Here is a 15,563-nt window from a genome sequence, read left to right on the forward strand (position 1 = left end):
GGAGCACTTGAAGATGAATTCTTGCAACTTTGCTTCAGATCAGTATTTGTGGCTGTTTTCTTTTCTAAGTGCGCCTCGCGTTTTGAATTCAGCAAGAAGCATGTCGAACATAGACGTGGACTGTCCGACATGGCCACCACTTACACGGCAGCGATCCGGGTCGGCCACGAGCACCGTCATGACGGCTGTCCTTGGCGAGACGGTGCAGGCAAGCAATGTTGCAGACGATTCTCACGCATCCGGACAGACCGGGAAAGTTGCAGGTCCAACCGACGACGATACCAAAACCACAAGCACGGCTAGGCCCTCCTCCTCCGCCTCCCACCGCTACACCCTCGCCGACTACTTCGCCGTCGACGCCGGGTCGCGCGACACGTTCTCGTGCCCGCGGACGGACACGCAGTGCGACGGGTTCACGTTCGGCTCTGCGCGGGAGTGTGCGGAGCACGAGCGCGACTGGCACGCCGGCCCGTACGCGTGCCTGGTGTGCGGCTGCGGCGGCACGCGCACCACGCCGACCCCGAGACGGAGGCGCGACGCGCCGCCCTGGCGAGCGCCGAGGCCCGCCGCGCCCGCTGCAAGGTCGTCAAGGTCTACCACGGCAACGACCTGGCGACGAGGCGCGCGGGCCGCCTGGCGAGGCTGGTCAGGCTGGACGCGGAGCAGCAGCGCAAGAAAAGGGGGGAAAAGAGAAAGAGAAACGACGGAAACATGATGGAGGAGGAGGAAGAAGAAGAGAAGAAGCTGAGGACTGGTAGGAAGAGGGACGCCGGCGACAGTGGTGGTGGTGGTCGCCCGCTGCGGGAAGTGGTGAGGGGGGCGGTAATCGGTACGACAGGAGGAGGACAGGTTGCGAGGGGGCGCAGGGACGACGATGGGGGAGAGATGCAGGCTTGCGAGGAACCGTGCTGCCCGTTCTTCGAGAGGCGGTTCGTCAACAACGCAGCGTACTCGCAGCACGTTGCCGGCCACGGACACGTCGTAGCGGCGCGCATGGGCGGTGCCCTGCTGGAGCAGCTGAATATCGCCGCGCCGTCGCCGCCCGGCAGCAGCAGCAGCAGCACGGACGTCGAAATGTCGGGCTGCCGCGCCGACCGGCAGCGGCGGCAGAGTACGCCGTCTCCGCAAACACTCGATGTCGCAGACTCGCAGCTTCTCACGCCGCCGCCCACGCCACACGATTCGACGACGACGACCAACAAAGATGACGACGACGGCGCGAGAGCGTGGGACGCTACAGAATCAGTCCCGATGCGGCTCGAGCTTCGCCTCGCCAGGACGCAGCAGACGCTGCGCGAGCTCCGATGCAACGTACCCGGCTGCGCCCTGCACGGCCGGCAGTTGGCCACCAGCCAGACGTACTGGGCGCACTTGGCGTCGCCCTCGCACGTGGCGGCGCTGGAGGCGTGGACGGCGCGCGGTGGTGAGGCGGTCTATGTACCTTGTATGGTCGTGTTTGGAATTTTGGAAAGAGGATGATTGTGCTTTTCTTTTTCTTCTTTTTGTATTCCAAAGAGTCACTCAGCACTCGCAAAACACCAATCTTGTGTAGATTGGCATGTCTAGATGTGGAAAAAAAATAGGAACATGAAGCCGTCTTCTGTGAGAGAGAGGGGGGGGGGGGGGGGATTAGGGAGAATCAAGTACTATTTTTTGACAAGATGTTGAGTGGAAAATAGGTTGAAATATTTGGGGGATGGGGGTGGTGTGTTGGCTATTGGGCGTAAAGAGCAGAGAAGAGGAAGAAGGCTGGTTGAATGTCTTGCTTTGAGGATGTTCTGTGGAAGACTTGCTTTGAGATGTTTTGTGGAAGAAAGGGACAGAAACTGACTCTCGCCCCTAGGGGGATGCGAGTTGCAGCTAAGGCTTTGTAAGTCGTCATCCATGATATCGAGATTGATCGTGTACAGCTCATAGCTGCATGGCACTATTTGCCCAGATTGGACTGCATTTGCTGTCCATCATGTCACATGTAGTCCCTCTTTCGCTTAGCAATAAACCTTGCTCAACAAGCTGACAGCATGAATCAAGCTGACAAGACAGCATGAATTAGCAGCAGATAGATGCCCATGGGCTGTCCTCTCTGCATTAGCTGTTGCCGTAACGAGCCGTTCTTTTTTCTTGCCAAGCCTGCTGCCTCACGGCCATCAAGCTTATAGTAATGCGGCCCTTGGTTGCGGGCAAAACACATTTTAGCTTCTTATTATACCTCCTGCCCCTCCTCCTCCTTTTTCGTCTCTTTCCCCTCTGCACTCCTTCCTCGTGTGGCGGCCATTGCTGGTAACCGAGACAATTCGTAGACGGATGGGACTGATAATAACCTCGGGGCCGGGCCATGTCCTGCGAATACAGAACTGCGCAGCCCTGTAGCGCGTGTTGTTGGGGATGATGATTCCGACATGGTAGTGTTCTCTGTCAGGTTTAGTCATGTGCAAAATCACAAAATCTCGGTGCTAAATTTCGCAGCACGCCCCGTAAGCGACCTGAAAGCCAAGCGAATATTGACGTCTACTGGTGCGCTTGCAGAAGAGCGTGAGTGGCGCTGGCAGACTCGATCTGCCGTCTCCAGCACGCCGCAATAATGCTTCCACAAAACACGTTTGTAACCTCTGGAAAATCCTGCCGCGCGTAGCGATTCTCAATCTCATCATCATCAAGCTCTTTGTATGGCGGCTCACGCTGCATAATATGGTAGATGGAAGACCCCAGAGCAAAAAGATCGGTCTGTACGTTGCAGGTCGGTTCGGGGCGTGGCAAGTAATATCTTGTGCTCTCCAAACAAAGCGGCGGAAGACCATCAATAGAAGATCCAGAGAAATCGATAATCCGTACGCACATATTGTCGTCGAGAACCATATTTTCTGGTTTAATATCGCCATGAATGACGCTAGAGCTATGAATAAACGCGATCCCCTCGGTGGCTTGAAGACACCAGTCTAATTGTTGCGACTGCGCGATCACGGCGTCGGAAGCAAGATAGGCATCGAGACTGCCAACTCGCATATATTCGAATATCACGTAACCATCCAACTCGTCAGCAGACCATGAATAGCTCATCATCTTGATTAGACGTCGGTGAGCCCGAAGTCGTTCGTAAATAAGGACTTCACGCTTGAGTTGGCTAACTTGGCGATGCCTCTCGCTAGAGCATAGAAATGGATGTGGCGACTTCTTCACCATATCGCCGGGCAGAAGCTCGATCATTGCAGTAGCTCCGAACGTCAGGCACTGATTCTATTGAGCCATGGTTAGCTAAAATGAGCTGGCCCGGGGAGAGTGGCAGTTTAGTCCCCACAAGTCTGTCGGTCATTTCTTTTGGATATGGAAATTCGAGTCCATCGTGATAACACCTGCGTACGTCTCGACAGTCGCAAGATTTAGCCATCGCTGGGTGTCGTTAATGCGCAAGGAGATGATTCTTCCCCTTACGGTTGAAGTCACGGGTAGATCCGAGCGGCCTGACTAAGCATCACCAGTTGTCACACCAAGCCGAACAATGTTATTATAGTAGGCTCCTTCTACATTATGAGGAACAGTACGGTACCTATTATTTCAACTATTAGGGGTGATTTCAATATCATACAAGGATTATCTCGTCACTCTGCTGAGCCAATGCTCTCTAACCGCTCCCCAATTCGACTGGCAAACTGAGCTGCAATTCCGAACATCACCCTGCCCTTCACAAGCAAATTGACGTAAAGCGTCTGCGACTCATACATGCGCCCCAAGTGAGACCAGACACAGGACAGTATAAAAGTACAGTATTCTGTTTTTCACAGCTACTCTGTAAGTCACATTTCCATCCCTTGTGTGAGTGCAGTGTAGCTTGGCCCCTGCTCCGGTCCTTCAGAGGTATGCCTTGCATGCAACAATTCCGACGCTGCGTTTCGGTTTTGATGCATGTCCTGGACGGCACTGAATAAGTAGCCCGGATGCGGCCTGCCAATCGGACACTGAGGAGAGAACCAGCGTTTTTGCATGAAACTCCGTATCTGGCATGGAATGGTTCGACGTGTTACGGCATAATGGAATTTGTTTAATGTATTAAAACGGCGTTTACAGTCATGAGTACTATTGAGGCGTGTATTCTGCGACCGGTACGAGCTAGATCTATGGCGAGTTACATTCATGCCTCTTCATCAACGAGATATTTCTGCTGTTCGAGTACCACTGATGTTTGGAGCGCGGACGTGGTCGCTGCATTGTCGCTAGGACCGTCGCCGTTAGGACAGTCCTCATCCTCCACTAGGTGAATAGCAAGAGCCTCGCACATATTGATCGCTGCCACTATATCAAACCAACCGAGCTTCCATGCTCTCAAAGCAGGATATCTCGAATCTAGCGTTTAGCAATCCCGTCCGTAGTCGTTACTTATACGTAAACTCAGTGCTAAGCGATATGCGTTTCGGATTCTTGATAAAAAGGTAGCTTCCCATCACGCCAATCAGCCCTAGGCCTCTATATTACGATGTAGGGCGTCTCCACAGCTTTAACTCCTCTAGTAGGGTAAAATTGATGATAATGCTGGCCCAAGCTGCTGTTTGACATTGCTATTGCGAATGGTGCAGCATATGCCTTGTAGTATGTGATGCGAAGGACAGGGCTACAACTAGAACGGAAGAATGCATCTATCCATCCACCTTGGTATGCTCACGCCCACCTTCAACGTGATAGCTACGCACACAAGTATTTGCCTATTTCATCTCCACTTCCTCCCCTCCGCTTCTGTCCCTCTCCTCTCTCCCCAGCTCTCACCCTCTTCCTCCCCCCGCCTTTTTTTTTCTTTCGAAGATGAAACCACCGTGTGCACCTACCTTTCTTACGGGCAACATCGGCGTTTTTCCCGGGAAAAGTGGCGTCGCTCAATCAGGCAATAAATACGAGCCAATGCGAGGACGTACTGGTACGATGAGTGTGTGCCGGAAACTGGAGAGGTTGAAAAGGCAAAAGCCGACTCCAAATCAATAGCCACGAACGGACAGGCAGTCTTTCGTGCCTTTGCATACACGGTCATTCGACTTGCGGCACATTTACGGGACTGGTGGTTGTCGCGTTGCCCGGCTTGCCGGGTCGAGCTCTCTCTCATCGCACAGTGTGTGTGTATGTATTTGCATGTGTGTGTTGCAGTACAATATGATTTGCGGCATCGCAACATTGCGGCGCGGCTAATGTCGGCAATCGCGCTGCTGGCGAGCTACTGCAATCCTCCCATTGTCTTTCCACTTTGGTAGTAAATCAAACCCTCTTACGACAAGGGGGAGAAAAAGGCGTCGGTTTTTATCCCGCCCAGGTCACAACAACGTTTATGCCGACGGCGTCAGCTCCAGGCGGGCAAGTCCTCAGAGAGGCAGAGTCAAAAACGTCTTCTCCAGCTAGTACGCACAGTGCGTGCAGATCTCGCTAGTTCGCTGGAGAAAGGGGATTTGGGGGTGGGCCTTGGCGTCTGATTCGTGGAATCCCATCCGCCCCTTCTTGGGGTGAGGCCAAGCAAGCCTCTTTCTTGGTGGAGGCTGGCTAACACAAGCCCCCCCCAGCTATAAGTGCCTGGGGGCGGACTGCTAGCTTTGAGATTTGGGTGTTCCGAGAAGTTGTTGCCCCTTTGGCCGATGTCTTTGTACGGAGCATTGCCACTGGTGAATCTTGGAGCCCCTCCCTCCCGTTGGAGAAGGATGGGAAATGGATGGGCTCGACGGCGTCTCTGGGTCAATTCGTCGGCGTAGCTGCGAGCACAGGATGACATGGGCCGTGGGAGAAACAGAAATCAGGTTTCATGGGCTCGCTACCTGTCGTTGCATTTTTCGAGTTAGCAGCCGACTATTGGGAAAAAAAAGGATGACGATTCAGTACTCTCCGGCAACAGGACCACCATGGACCATGACTGCAACCATCCGGCGGGACTCTCAAGGCTGCACGTCAGAGTCAACGCCCAGTCATAAATGACAAATATACTGCCCCCTTGCAGATATATCGTAATGGAGGCCCTGCTCTTGGCTGCTGTTGCACTTGTGCCAATGGAGAGGGCGGAGATTCTCAGGGTGCGAGGCTGACCAACTCTTCTCTGAGCTCTGTCTCTCGCTCTCTTCTCCTTCTTTTCTTCCCCGCACTCATCTCGACCCTACAACACAGTGCAGAGTCTCTTCACCCGCACAGTGCGTCTCAGTCAACGCCGCCGACTTTCCCCAGCTTCCTCTGAGTCTCGCGCGCCCAATCATGCATCCCAAAAGCCTCACTATGCACTAGGGCCGGCAGTTTTATTATTATTATTTTATTTAGTGCATCTGATAGTTCCATCTCTAGTCCGGTACGAGCTGCAAGCCACTGCATCACGGAAACCGGGGTAGACAACGCTCTCTCTCTCTCTCTCTCTCTCTCCCTCTCTCTTGCTTCTCCATCTCAAGGCAAAGATTGGTTCGTTCGACATTACGACTTGTGCTCCGTGGTCGTAAGCCCCTGGCAGCCCCCCTCATTTGACTCCAGATCCACCATGAGATGAGCATATTAATCCTTGTTGTTTTGTCTCTCTTCTCCTGACGGGTTCGTCTGGATTCTTTCAAGCTCGATTCGCTCTCATTGCCCCGCGCATCGAGTTCTGGCTCGCCCTCGGACTTGTGCCCGCCGCCGTACACCCTTTGCGCCGAGGGGAACTTGATCACCACCGTCGCGACGACCGTCTTTTCGCTTCATAAACCGTGATCTCTCTCTCTCTCTCCATCTCTCTCTCTCTCTGGTTCTCTTTTCTTCGACCTTGATCACCGCCACAACAACCACCACAACAACCACCTTCATCATGGCCCGCCGCGTGGCCAAGCTGCTCGGCGCCATCGTGCGCAACGACGCCATGCGCGAGGACCCGGCCGCCATCTACAACGGGCGCGTGCTGGCTCTCGTCTGCGCCGCCTGCTTCGGCGGCATGCTCTTTGGCTGGGACACGGGCGCCATCGGCGGCATCCTGCACATGCCCGAGACCCAGGCGCGCTTCGGCTTCCTCGCCGCCTCGGACAAGCACAAGGCCGACCAGGAGCAGAACATTGTCTCCACGCTCCAGGCCGGCTGCTTCCTCGCCTGCCTCGGCACCGGCTGGGCCGCCGACCGCTTCGGCCGCCGCCGCGCCCTCGTCGCCGCCGGCCTGCTCACCGTCGTCGGCGTCGTCTTCCAGGCCGCCTCCGCCGCACGCGGCACCCTCGCCGTCATGTACGTCGGCCGCTTCGTCGCCGGCCTCGGCTGCGGCGCCGCCTCGGCCCTCACCCCCATCTACGTCTCCGAGTGCGCCCCGCGCGCCATTCGCGGAGGCTTGACGGCCTTTTACCAACTCTTCAACGTCTTTGGCATCATGGTTGCGTTCTGGTAAGACGAGATCATCATCAGCTTGAGCCCCGACTACTTGCTGTTGCAACCAAGGAAATGGAACAAGGAACCAAAAAAAGAAAAGGCACTAACCGTGGCTTACGCAGGGTCAACTATGGATGTCTTCTCCACGTCTCGGCGCCCGCCAAGTTTGTCATCCCGCTGGCTCTCCAGTCCCTGCCGGCCATCCTTCTCGTCGTCGGCATGCTTCTCTCGCCCGAGTCGCCGCGCTGGCTGGCCAAGGAAGACAACTGGGAGGCGGCCACTGCGACCCTCTCGCGTCTGCGAGACCTGCCGCCCACGGATGCCTACGTCCAGGCTGAGATCCAAGAGATGGCCGACCAGCTCGAGATTGAGCGTCGCCTGACCGGCGGCAGCTCGCCCAAGGCCCTCTTTCGCGAAATGTTCTTCATCCCCGGCAACCGCAATCGCGCCCTCATCTCCATCACGCTCATGATCTGCCAGCAGCTCACCGGCGTGAATGCCATTGTAAGTCGTCCTGTTCTCCCTCCCATCCATCCCCAATTGTGCTTGCACCCAAAATGACACACGCAACACGGCTGACCTGGCAGAACTACTACGCCCCTCAACTCTTTGCCAACTTGGGAATGGACGCCACCGACTCGTCCCTCTTCGCCACCGGCATCTACGGCGTCGTCAAAGTCGTCAGCTGCTCCGTCTTCCTGCTCTTCGTCGCCGACTCGCTCGGCCGCCGGCGCAGCCTCCTCGCCACCGCAGCCTCGCAGGGCGTCGTGCTCTTCATCATTGGCATCTACGGGCGCGTGCAGCCGCCCGTAAAAGGCCAGCCCGTCACAGCCTTTGGCTACGTCGCCATCACCTGCATCTACCTGTGGGCCGCGTCGTTCCAGTTCGGCTGGGGCCCGGCCTGCTGGATCCTCGTCAGCGAGATTCCCACCGCGCGCCTGCGCGCCCTCAACGTCTCCGTCGCCGCCGCCACCCAGTGGCTCTTCAACTTTGTCGCCGCCCGCACCGTCCTCACCATGCAGAGCACCATGGGCCGCGCCGGGTACGGCATGTACTTTATGTTTGGCAGCTTCTGCTTCCTCATGGGCGTCTTCGTCTTCTTCTTCGTCCCGGAGACCAAGGGCCTGTCCCTCGAGAAGATGGACGAGCTCTTTGGCGTCACCGACGCCTTCCACCGCAAGTTTGACGGCGACTCCGAGACGGGCGCCAACGCGCCCACCATCGATAGCGTCCATGAGGTGCGCGCCGCGGAAAAGAACAGCGATCGAAAAAAGCCAGACGGTCCTGGCGTGAGCGATGTTTGACGCCCTTACTTGTGCCGCTTTTCTGCTCAGCGCCTCCCACCCGAGAAAATGAACTCATTTTGTCTTGATTACCTGTCGTGCTTTCAAATCTTCATCTTTGTTCGGCCCTTCAATCTCCCGGCCCCTCTTATGCATCTCTGCTTCTCATGCCGTTTTTTTTTTCGCAAGCCTGTTTCTCTTTATTTTTGCCCTTTTCTCAAATTTTAGTCCATGTCAAATAGAATCATACGTTTCCCCTCCTGCCCGGGGTGAGTTCCCTGTCTTTCTTTGCGGCTTTATTACCTTGTTCTTTCTCAATTGCCGACGTCTTGTGACCTGCTCAACTTCTTGGCTTCCAAAAAAAGAATTTGAATAAACATAGACAAACTCCGCCGTTGCTCGACCCGGAATTTTGTCACTTCTTTCCGGGTGCGACTTTCTGAAACGGCACACCCTTACCAGAAAAGGCCATGACATGGGTTGAGAGGAAGTGACCAGAGAAAGGAAAAAAAAGCAAAAGAAAAAAAAAGCAAAAGAAAAAAAAAAGTAAACAGAGATGAACAAGGCAGAAGCAAAAACACAATGCTTACGGTACCATCGTGCGGTGTTTCAAGGACGTTGCTACTTTCAAGTTGAGGCACTTTCACGCTGGCCTGGGCACCCCCCTCCCGGGCTGGTAGGCTGGCTACCCAAGTATATTCTGAAACGCAACGGTTCCTGGCGCTATCCGGCAGTCTTGTTTCTTTTGCGGGCATGATCTACAGCTATAACCGATTTTAAAACAAAAGTTTAAAGTACAGTGCAAGAGAAAGCAACGTGCAGAAGCTCTTGCGCCGCGCCCGCTCCGAGCCACCCGCCTTTCCGCGTTGGCGCAATGAATCTAGAACACGGTCGTCCCTTGGCTCGGATACGCATTGTTACGTTGCCATTCACTCCATCTTGCCGTCCGACGTCCGCAGGATATCCTGGGGAGGAACAAGAGTATACAATCCGAAACCATTCGGCGTCTGCCAAGGACACTACGAGATTTGTGATGTGCGCGGCGTGATCTGAACTCTTCAGACAGCGATTGGCCGACAGCACTAATTGAACGATGCCCTCCATTGCTCGTTAGAAGCGATTATTGGCTCTCAAATGGCCCTCGGCACGGCGATGCCGCGGCGATATACCCTGATTCGGTCTTAATCTAAGCGACGGCACCTCGTTCGCTGTTACCCCCGTCCTGCCCCTTTCACTTCCGCGAAACAGGTTGATGCCAACTTTGCCGACGAGAAACTAGCGACATGGGTAGCAAGTCTCTCGAGGGAGGCATCGTGCAAGCGAGGCGGAGCCCTACGTGATCTTGTTCGCCAGTGTCTACTGTCATTGGATCACGTATGGCTAGGGGTTATTCGCGCTCGTTCACTACGGCGACTGAGGCGGCGGCGCAGGCGCACAAGCCCACAGCATCCCGGCCGGCGCGGGTGTCCTGCGTAACACCTTTGGCCCGTTATGGAATTAACCTGTTTCATTAAGTGAGAGCGCCGAGGATAAACGTAGCATCGCCAACGGGGCACTTGCCAAGGCTGGTTTATAGAATTACTGGGTATTTATCGCAAACAGGCGGCTGTAGCCAGTTATCTGTCAATGTCGGCAAAGTGGCGCTATGCTAGCCCCGTTGGTGGCCTGCATACTTATTAGGCTGCATGGCAATCCGGCTCATGTTCTAATAGGAAGCTGGTCAGAAGGGGGCGTCACGCAGGCATCATGCACACGCCCTCATGCAGGCGAGGTGACTTACCATGGCTGACGCTCGGCCGCATGGGGGAAACAACGGCTATTGATCACGATTTCATCGTCCCTTACGCTTGTTTCTTGACTGATTCACATCTGAGCCAAGACGTTTCTCATCCGATTCTTTGACGGCCTCCACATCTCTCAGCTCTCTCTTTCTGTCCTCCCAAAATAGGAGGGAGGGGCGGGCCTGTGGTGGACAGACAGGGACAGGCCCTGCAGTCGAGGCTCACAGTTGACCGGTATTTCCACCACAATGGCTGAGCTGTCGTGGAGGGATGTCGAGTTCCCACATTGGTGAAACCCGCGGGTTGGTCAGCCGTCCTTGTGATATAATTACTGCAGACAACGGAGGGAGCCGTGAGCGCTGGCCTGGGATGGCAGTGCCGCTAGATGCTTTGTGAAATATAGTATCATAGTATGGGACGTCAACTCTTCAGCCTTGTCTTGGCTGTTCAGTGCATGCAGGGTCTTTGTGACACCAACCTCGTTGCACAATGCCACTCTATTAGTACTGCATGCGTTCTGCATGCGCGGTTGAATGCCAACAGGTGCACCGACCTCCGCCGATCCATTTCCTTGCATGGTCGTTTGGAATCGTTTGGATTGAGCTCGGTGCAATGACGCGTTTTTGCAACCATCTGCTGTTCGGGATTCCTCGCTACCGCCGAAAAAAGCGCGCCCCAAAAGACTGGCAACTGGAAATTACCGAACCAGTAACTAATCCGTGGAGCGTGAGGGTTCCACCACCCCAGCTGGCAGAGTCCCAAGGCTCGCGAAACCTAGTTCTCCACGCTTTCTTGACGACGAGTCACCATATTTGGAGAAATCACGAGTACTCCGTATGTCGGTCAACATCATTCAATTGGGCGATGTGTTGTTGTCATGGGAGTGCAGATTTCGGATGGACTGGTATATTGGCCGCTCATAAAAGGCTTTGACCTCCTGGTTTCTGGCATGCTCAGAACATCGCTGTACAGGTACTCGACAATCCAAGTGAGTCAAAAGATCATCGCCTGATGCAGAGGGCGACCCATGTTCATCAGTAGTGGCCTCTGCAGCGTAATTGGGTCTAGTAGGGCTTGGTATCCCGCCATGCCCGCTAGGTGATGTTGGGGACAGAACCCACGCCCATCTCCTGCCAGGCACCATTCATCAAACAGGCTTAGGGCGCTATTCGGTTTGGCGAGAACTTGCTTCTAGCTCTTCCACTGACCTTCCACGTTACTGGTGGAGCGGGTATTTCTTTGCTTGCCCCATTTACCACATGGCTGAATCTGGAGGCTACCGGTCGAGTACGATGACTTGATGACAAGTCACGATTTGCGGAAGATATTCACGAATCTCAGTTCCCGTGAAATACAAGTGAAAGCTGGAAACTTCGACTTGTCATCGCACGCACTTCGATAACCTTGTTGATGTCGGGCGTTATCCGTGTAACCGTAGGTGGCTGTTGATTTCGCGTCGGGGGCCGCGCCACACAATGTGGCTTATCAATAACTGACTCGAGGTCTACCTAGCAGAATAGAATCCCTGTATGCTTCGATTCTCCTAGATATGGGCCGTACATGGAATGCACGAGCTAGGCCAAAAGACTCTCGTCTGGTTGTAATCGGCGGCTTACCAGTAGAACGTCACTAACACAACTAGTCCGACGAGCACTTCGTGCTCCGTAGGTTGGCCAACATTCTTCAAACTGAAGCCACACCGACAACGTAACGCCATGGACGGGTGGAAAAAAAGCCAAGAGAAGGGACATACGAGGCAACAAGAGAAAACAAAGACGAACACACCCAGGCCACTGGATCGGCTGAGTCGCCACGTTTTGGTCCAATCTCCAGTTGTACAGCATACTCAGTATACACCCCTGGCTGCACTTGCTGCTGCTCGCTTTGGAGGGCAGGGGAGCCCGGTCACTCCTAGAAAACCTGGCAGAGAACGTTACCAAATGTCTCGGAGGACTTAGCTTACTCTCGGGGGAATTTCTCTCGTGGGACAATTACGAATTGAATGTGTTGATAGGAATTAAACAATCCCGGGGAGATGCTGCGAAAGGCGAGGATTGAGAAGTGACTAGTGTAGCACTAAAACGCAGCGTAACACTTCCGCCCCTCTAAAGCCCGGTACCTGAGCGGTGGAAGCACCAAGGCTCCTCGCATTGGTTTTGAACCAATTGTCAGGGTTGCAATGGTGAGAGAAACCTTCACCTTGGCCGGAGTCGCGTACAGCAGTGGGATATGCCGTCCGAGTCCCGCATTGGAGAGGAGCCTGGGGCGTCTCCGCCGGTGAACTTGGGGTGGCAGTAGGCAGAGAGCGAGGTGCGAGTCACGGAATAAAGGGCTAAAAGAGAGTTGCGGCCGGTCGTGCCGATCAATTAGACCTGTGACTTGAATGTGGATGTTGAGCCGCGCCGTCTGTGCCATTACAGAGAGAACCGACCCCAACCCCAAGATTCAGTCTGTTGATGAAAAGTGGTTGCTGCCGACGAAGTCGCCCACGCCCTTGCTCCCCTTGATAGCAATGCGGGCTGAACAAGAGAGGCTGACAAAGAGGTCACATTTGAGCGAGCAAATTCAAGAGCAGGATGGCCAGAAAACAGGGCCCAATTCCACTACCCGTAACTAGGTAAACCAAAATGGGGCCTAGCTGGGGCGTGGGCGCCTTAACTGGTAAGTAGTTAGTACGGCACTTCGCATGTTTGAGGCCCATAATGTATCTCGAGTGTTGGATCCACGCCCCCCTAAGTTGGTAGCTAGCGAGGGAGCTTCATGACGACCATGCCATCCCGAGTTGAGCGGCTGTTTTTGCGAAGTCGGTGGGCGCGGTGCATTTGACCGGCGAACGAGGCGGCTTGTAGCTCTCAGCCCTTGTCCTAGATCGTTGAGCAGCCCCGGTCAGACTGGCGGCTTGGGGTCGTGGGTGGTGTTGCCCATAGTCCACACATAAGGCCGAGGAGCCCTGCCTTTTTCGAGGACTTGTCGCGACCTGTTCTCTGATCACTTCGACTCTTCTCTCCTCCCATATCTCGCGGCGAGAGCATTCTCTGATCTCTCACACCGAACCCAGGCGCCGCGTCGTTTCGCTGTCCTGCTGGCAAACCATCCGCCGAATAGCCACTCTCGCTCTCCAACGGCGCCCCGTCCGTCCCGGTGGTGCCCGGCAGATCAACTTGGTTCGCACTCGTGCTGAGAGTCTTTGAGGCCGCCCAGCGCCTGATATTTTCCCGTTGATCGGGTATCGAGCGTCGCGTCAGTCTGAAGGCGTCATTTCGGGGCCGCGTCAATGTCGTGAGGGCGGGCGAGCTGTGTTTGTTAGAACACAAACGCCCGACGACCAACTGCCAAACTTATACAAAGAGCGCTGGCCATATGGCCTCTGCCAGCCGGCCGCCAGCTGCAAGGCACGACAGCACACCAGCTGCCGGCCGCCAGACGCTTAGTGCTCCCCCATCGCACGCGTTTCGTGAGTCTACCTGTTAGCCTGCGTTGTGAATAGCTTCATCTGTCGCTGTATTTTTTCTTTCTTTTTTGCTTGCCACCCTTTGTTCCATACCATCCCACGCCTCCCCCCGTTTTGCATGTTTTACGTGCCGCCGTCGTGGCCACCGTTGGCACTGGCGCCGCGCCATGGCTCCCGCGCTCGCCTGCGTCGAGGTCAGCCCATTTCAGAGCCACCTACAGCCAGGGAGGGCTACACCCCCACGGACGGCCTCTACCCGAGCACAGCGGCTGCTCCCTCCACTCCCCCGCAGCGCGCAGGTTGGTTGGCAGCAACTTGTTCTCTTGTTTGTTGCCGGCATCGTTTGCCTTTCTTCATCCTCAATTACGGCTATATGGCACTCCAACAACCGACATTTTTCATCCTTATCGCCTCATGCTGCTAGACATGAGAGTGTTTCCATAAGAATTGGTTTTTATTTGTGATCATGGCTGACAGCTCGCCACCCCCTGCAGCCACCCACAACTCGCCTCGCACATGGCTCCTGACGGCGGCGCTGTCGCCACTTGCTGTGCGCCTCATTCGACAGCTTCTCGCCCACGGAGACTACGTTGTCGCATGCCTACCTCCCCATGAGATTGAGGACGACGATCGAAGCGCCGAGTTTCGTGACCTAATTAGCGAATGTAAAAGCACCAGAAAAGACCGCGAAGGATGGAAGAATCGCATCCGTTCTATACGCTGCGACGGTCGCGCCATAAGTGGCTGCGGTGCAGCGATTGACGAGGCCGTGCAGGTGTTTGGCCGGATTGATATCCTGCTCTGCTGCAAATCGGAGGGTGAGAGAAATGCGATCATCCTACCTTGCCCGAGACAAATCTAACGTGCCTTGTAGCTGTGATCGGAACCGTGGAGGAGCTTTCAAACAGCCCTGGCACGCAGAACCTCGTTCGCGACCAATTCGAAACAATCTTCTTCTCCCAGGTTAACTTCATCAAGGCCGTGCTGCCTGTCTTCCGCGCCCAGCATACTGGCCACATCATAGCCTTGACGAGCATTGGAGGCCACATTGGCACCCCTGGCATGTCAATATATACCGCGGCCACCTGGGCGTTGGAAGGCTTTTGCGATTCGCTCGCGTACGAGGTCGCCCCGTTCAACGTCAAAGTTACAATAGTCCAGCCGAATAAGGAGATACAATCACTGACAAATCGCATCACCTTTGCACCACAAATAGCAGCCTACGCGCCAAACTATAATCCGGCGCCGAGCATTCGCGATATGCTTGTCAACGTGCTCAACACAAACCCTGGCACTGTTATGCCGCCTACTCTTGAGGCCCCGGACTCACCAGCCACGCCTGAGGCCGACTTACAGTCCATCTCGCTGGAACCAGACGTAGGCATCGGCGAAATTCTGCATCGCTACCCAGCTCTGCCTCATACCGCTCTGGACAGGCTGGTTGCTGAAACCGTTCATGCTCTTACAGCAATCGGTGGCCATGAAAATCCCCCTTCGCGACATATTGTCGGGACAGACGGCGCTTTTGCTGTGCAGGAGAAGCTCAAGACGGTCGTGGAGGAGATGGAGGATTTTGTAGACGCGAGTCTCGCGGTTGACATTTTTGACAGCGAGTTAAATAAGGAAGCTCGCGAACGAAAGATCACGATTGAATCGCAAGATCCAGGACCGTCATCTACTTGAAATTGTACATTACGAGGATGTCATTGCTGTCACAGG

The 15,563-nt window shown here is 55.0% G+C and overlaps 4 protein-coding genes across 4 annotated transcripts; 3 read left to right on the top strand and 1 right to left on the bottom strand.

Moving 5' to 3' along the window:
• Window positions 1-100: 100 nt before the first annotated feature.
• Window positions 101-1,479, top strand: V2A60_000749 (uncharacterized protein; the record flags this gene model as incomplete). Its single annotated transcript, XM_083252116.1, has 2 exons — window positions 101-484; window positions 532-1,479. 2 exons carry the CDS (start codon window positions 101-103, stop codon window positions 1,477-1,479), a joined length of 1,332 nt encoding a protein of 443 aa, XP_083108242.1.
• Window positions 1,480-2,508: 1,029 nt separating this feature from the next.
• V2A60_000750 (protein kinase family protein) lies at window positions 2,509-3,385 on the bottom strand (the record flags this gene model as incomplete). The annotated part of the gene is made up of 2 exons (XM_083252117.1): window positions 2,509-3,234; window positions 3,359-3,385. 2 exons carry the CDS (start codon window positions 3,383-3,385, stop codon window positions 2,509-2,511), a joined length of 753 nt encoding a protein of 250 aa, XP_083108243.1.
• A 3,402-nt stretch (window positions 3,386-6,787) lies between these two features.
• On the top strand, window positions 6,788-8,633 carry V2A60_000751 (general substrate transporter; the record flags this gene model as incomplete). The annotated part of the gene is made up of 3 exons (XM_083252118.1): window positions 6,788-7,344; window positions 7,452-7,833; window positions 7,917-8,633. The coding sequence occupies 3 exons, from the start codon at window positions 6,788-6,790 to the stop codon at window positions 8,631-8,633; spliced, it is 1,656 nt and encodes a 551-aa protein (XP_083108244.1).
• Window positions 8,634-14,310: 5,677 nt separating this feature from the next.
• Window positions 14,311-15,527, top strand: V2A60_000752 (uncharacterized protein; the record flags this gene model as incomplete). The annotated part of the gene is made up of 2 exons (XM_083252119.1): window positions 14,311-14,662; window positions 14,719-15,527. 2 exons carry the CDS (start codon window positions 14,311-14,313, stop codon window positions 15,525-15,527), a joined length of 1,161 nt encoding a protein of 386 aa, XP_083108245.1.
• Between the last annotated feature and the right edge of the window lie 36 nt (window positions 15,528-15,563).

Source organism: Cordyceps javanica, chromosome 1 (genome assembly GCF_051103115.1).
Source record: "Cordyceps javanica chromosome 1, complete sequence".
In the NCBI taxonomy this organism is placed as follows: Eukaryota; Fungi; Ascomycota; class Sordariomycetes; order Hypocreales; family Cordycipitaceae; genus Cordyceps; species Cordyceps javanica.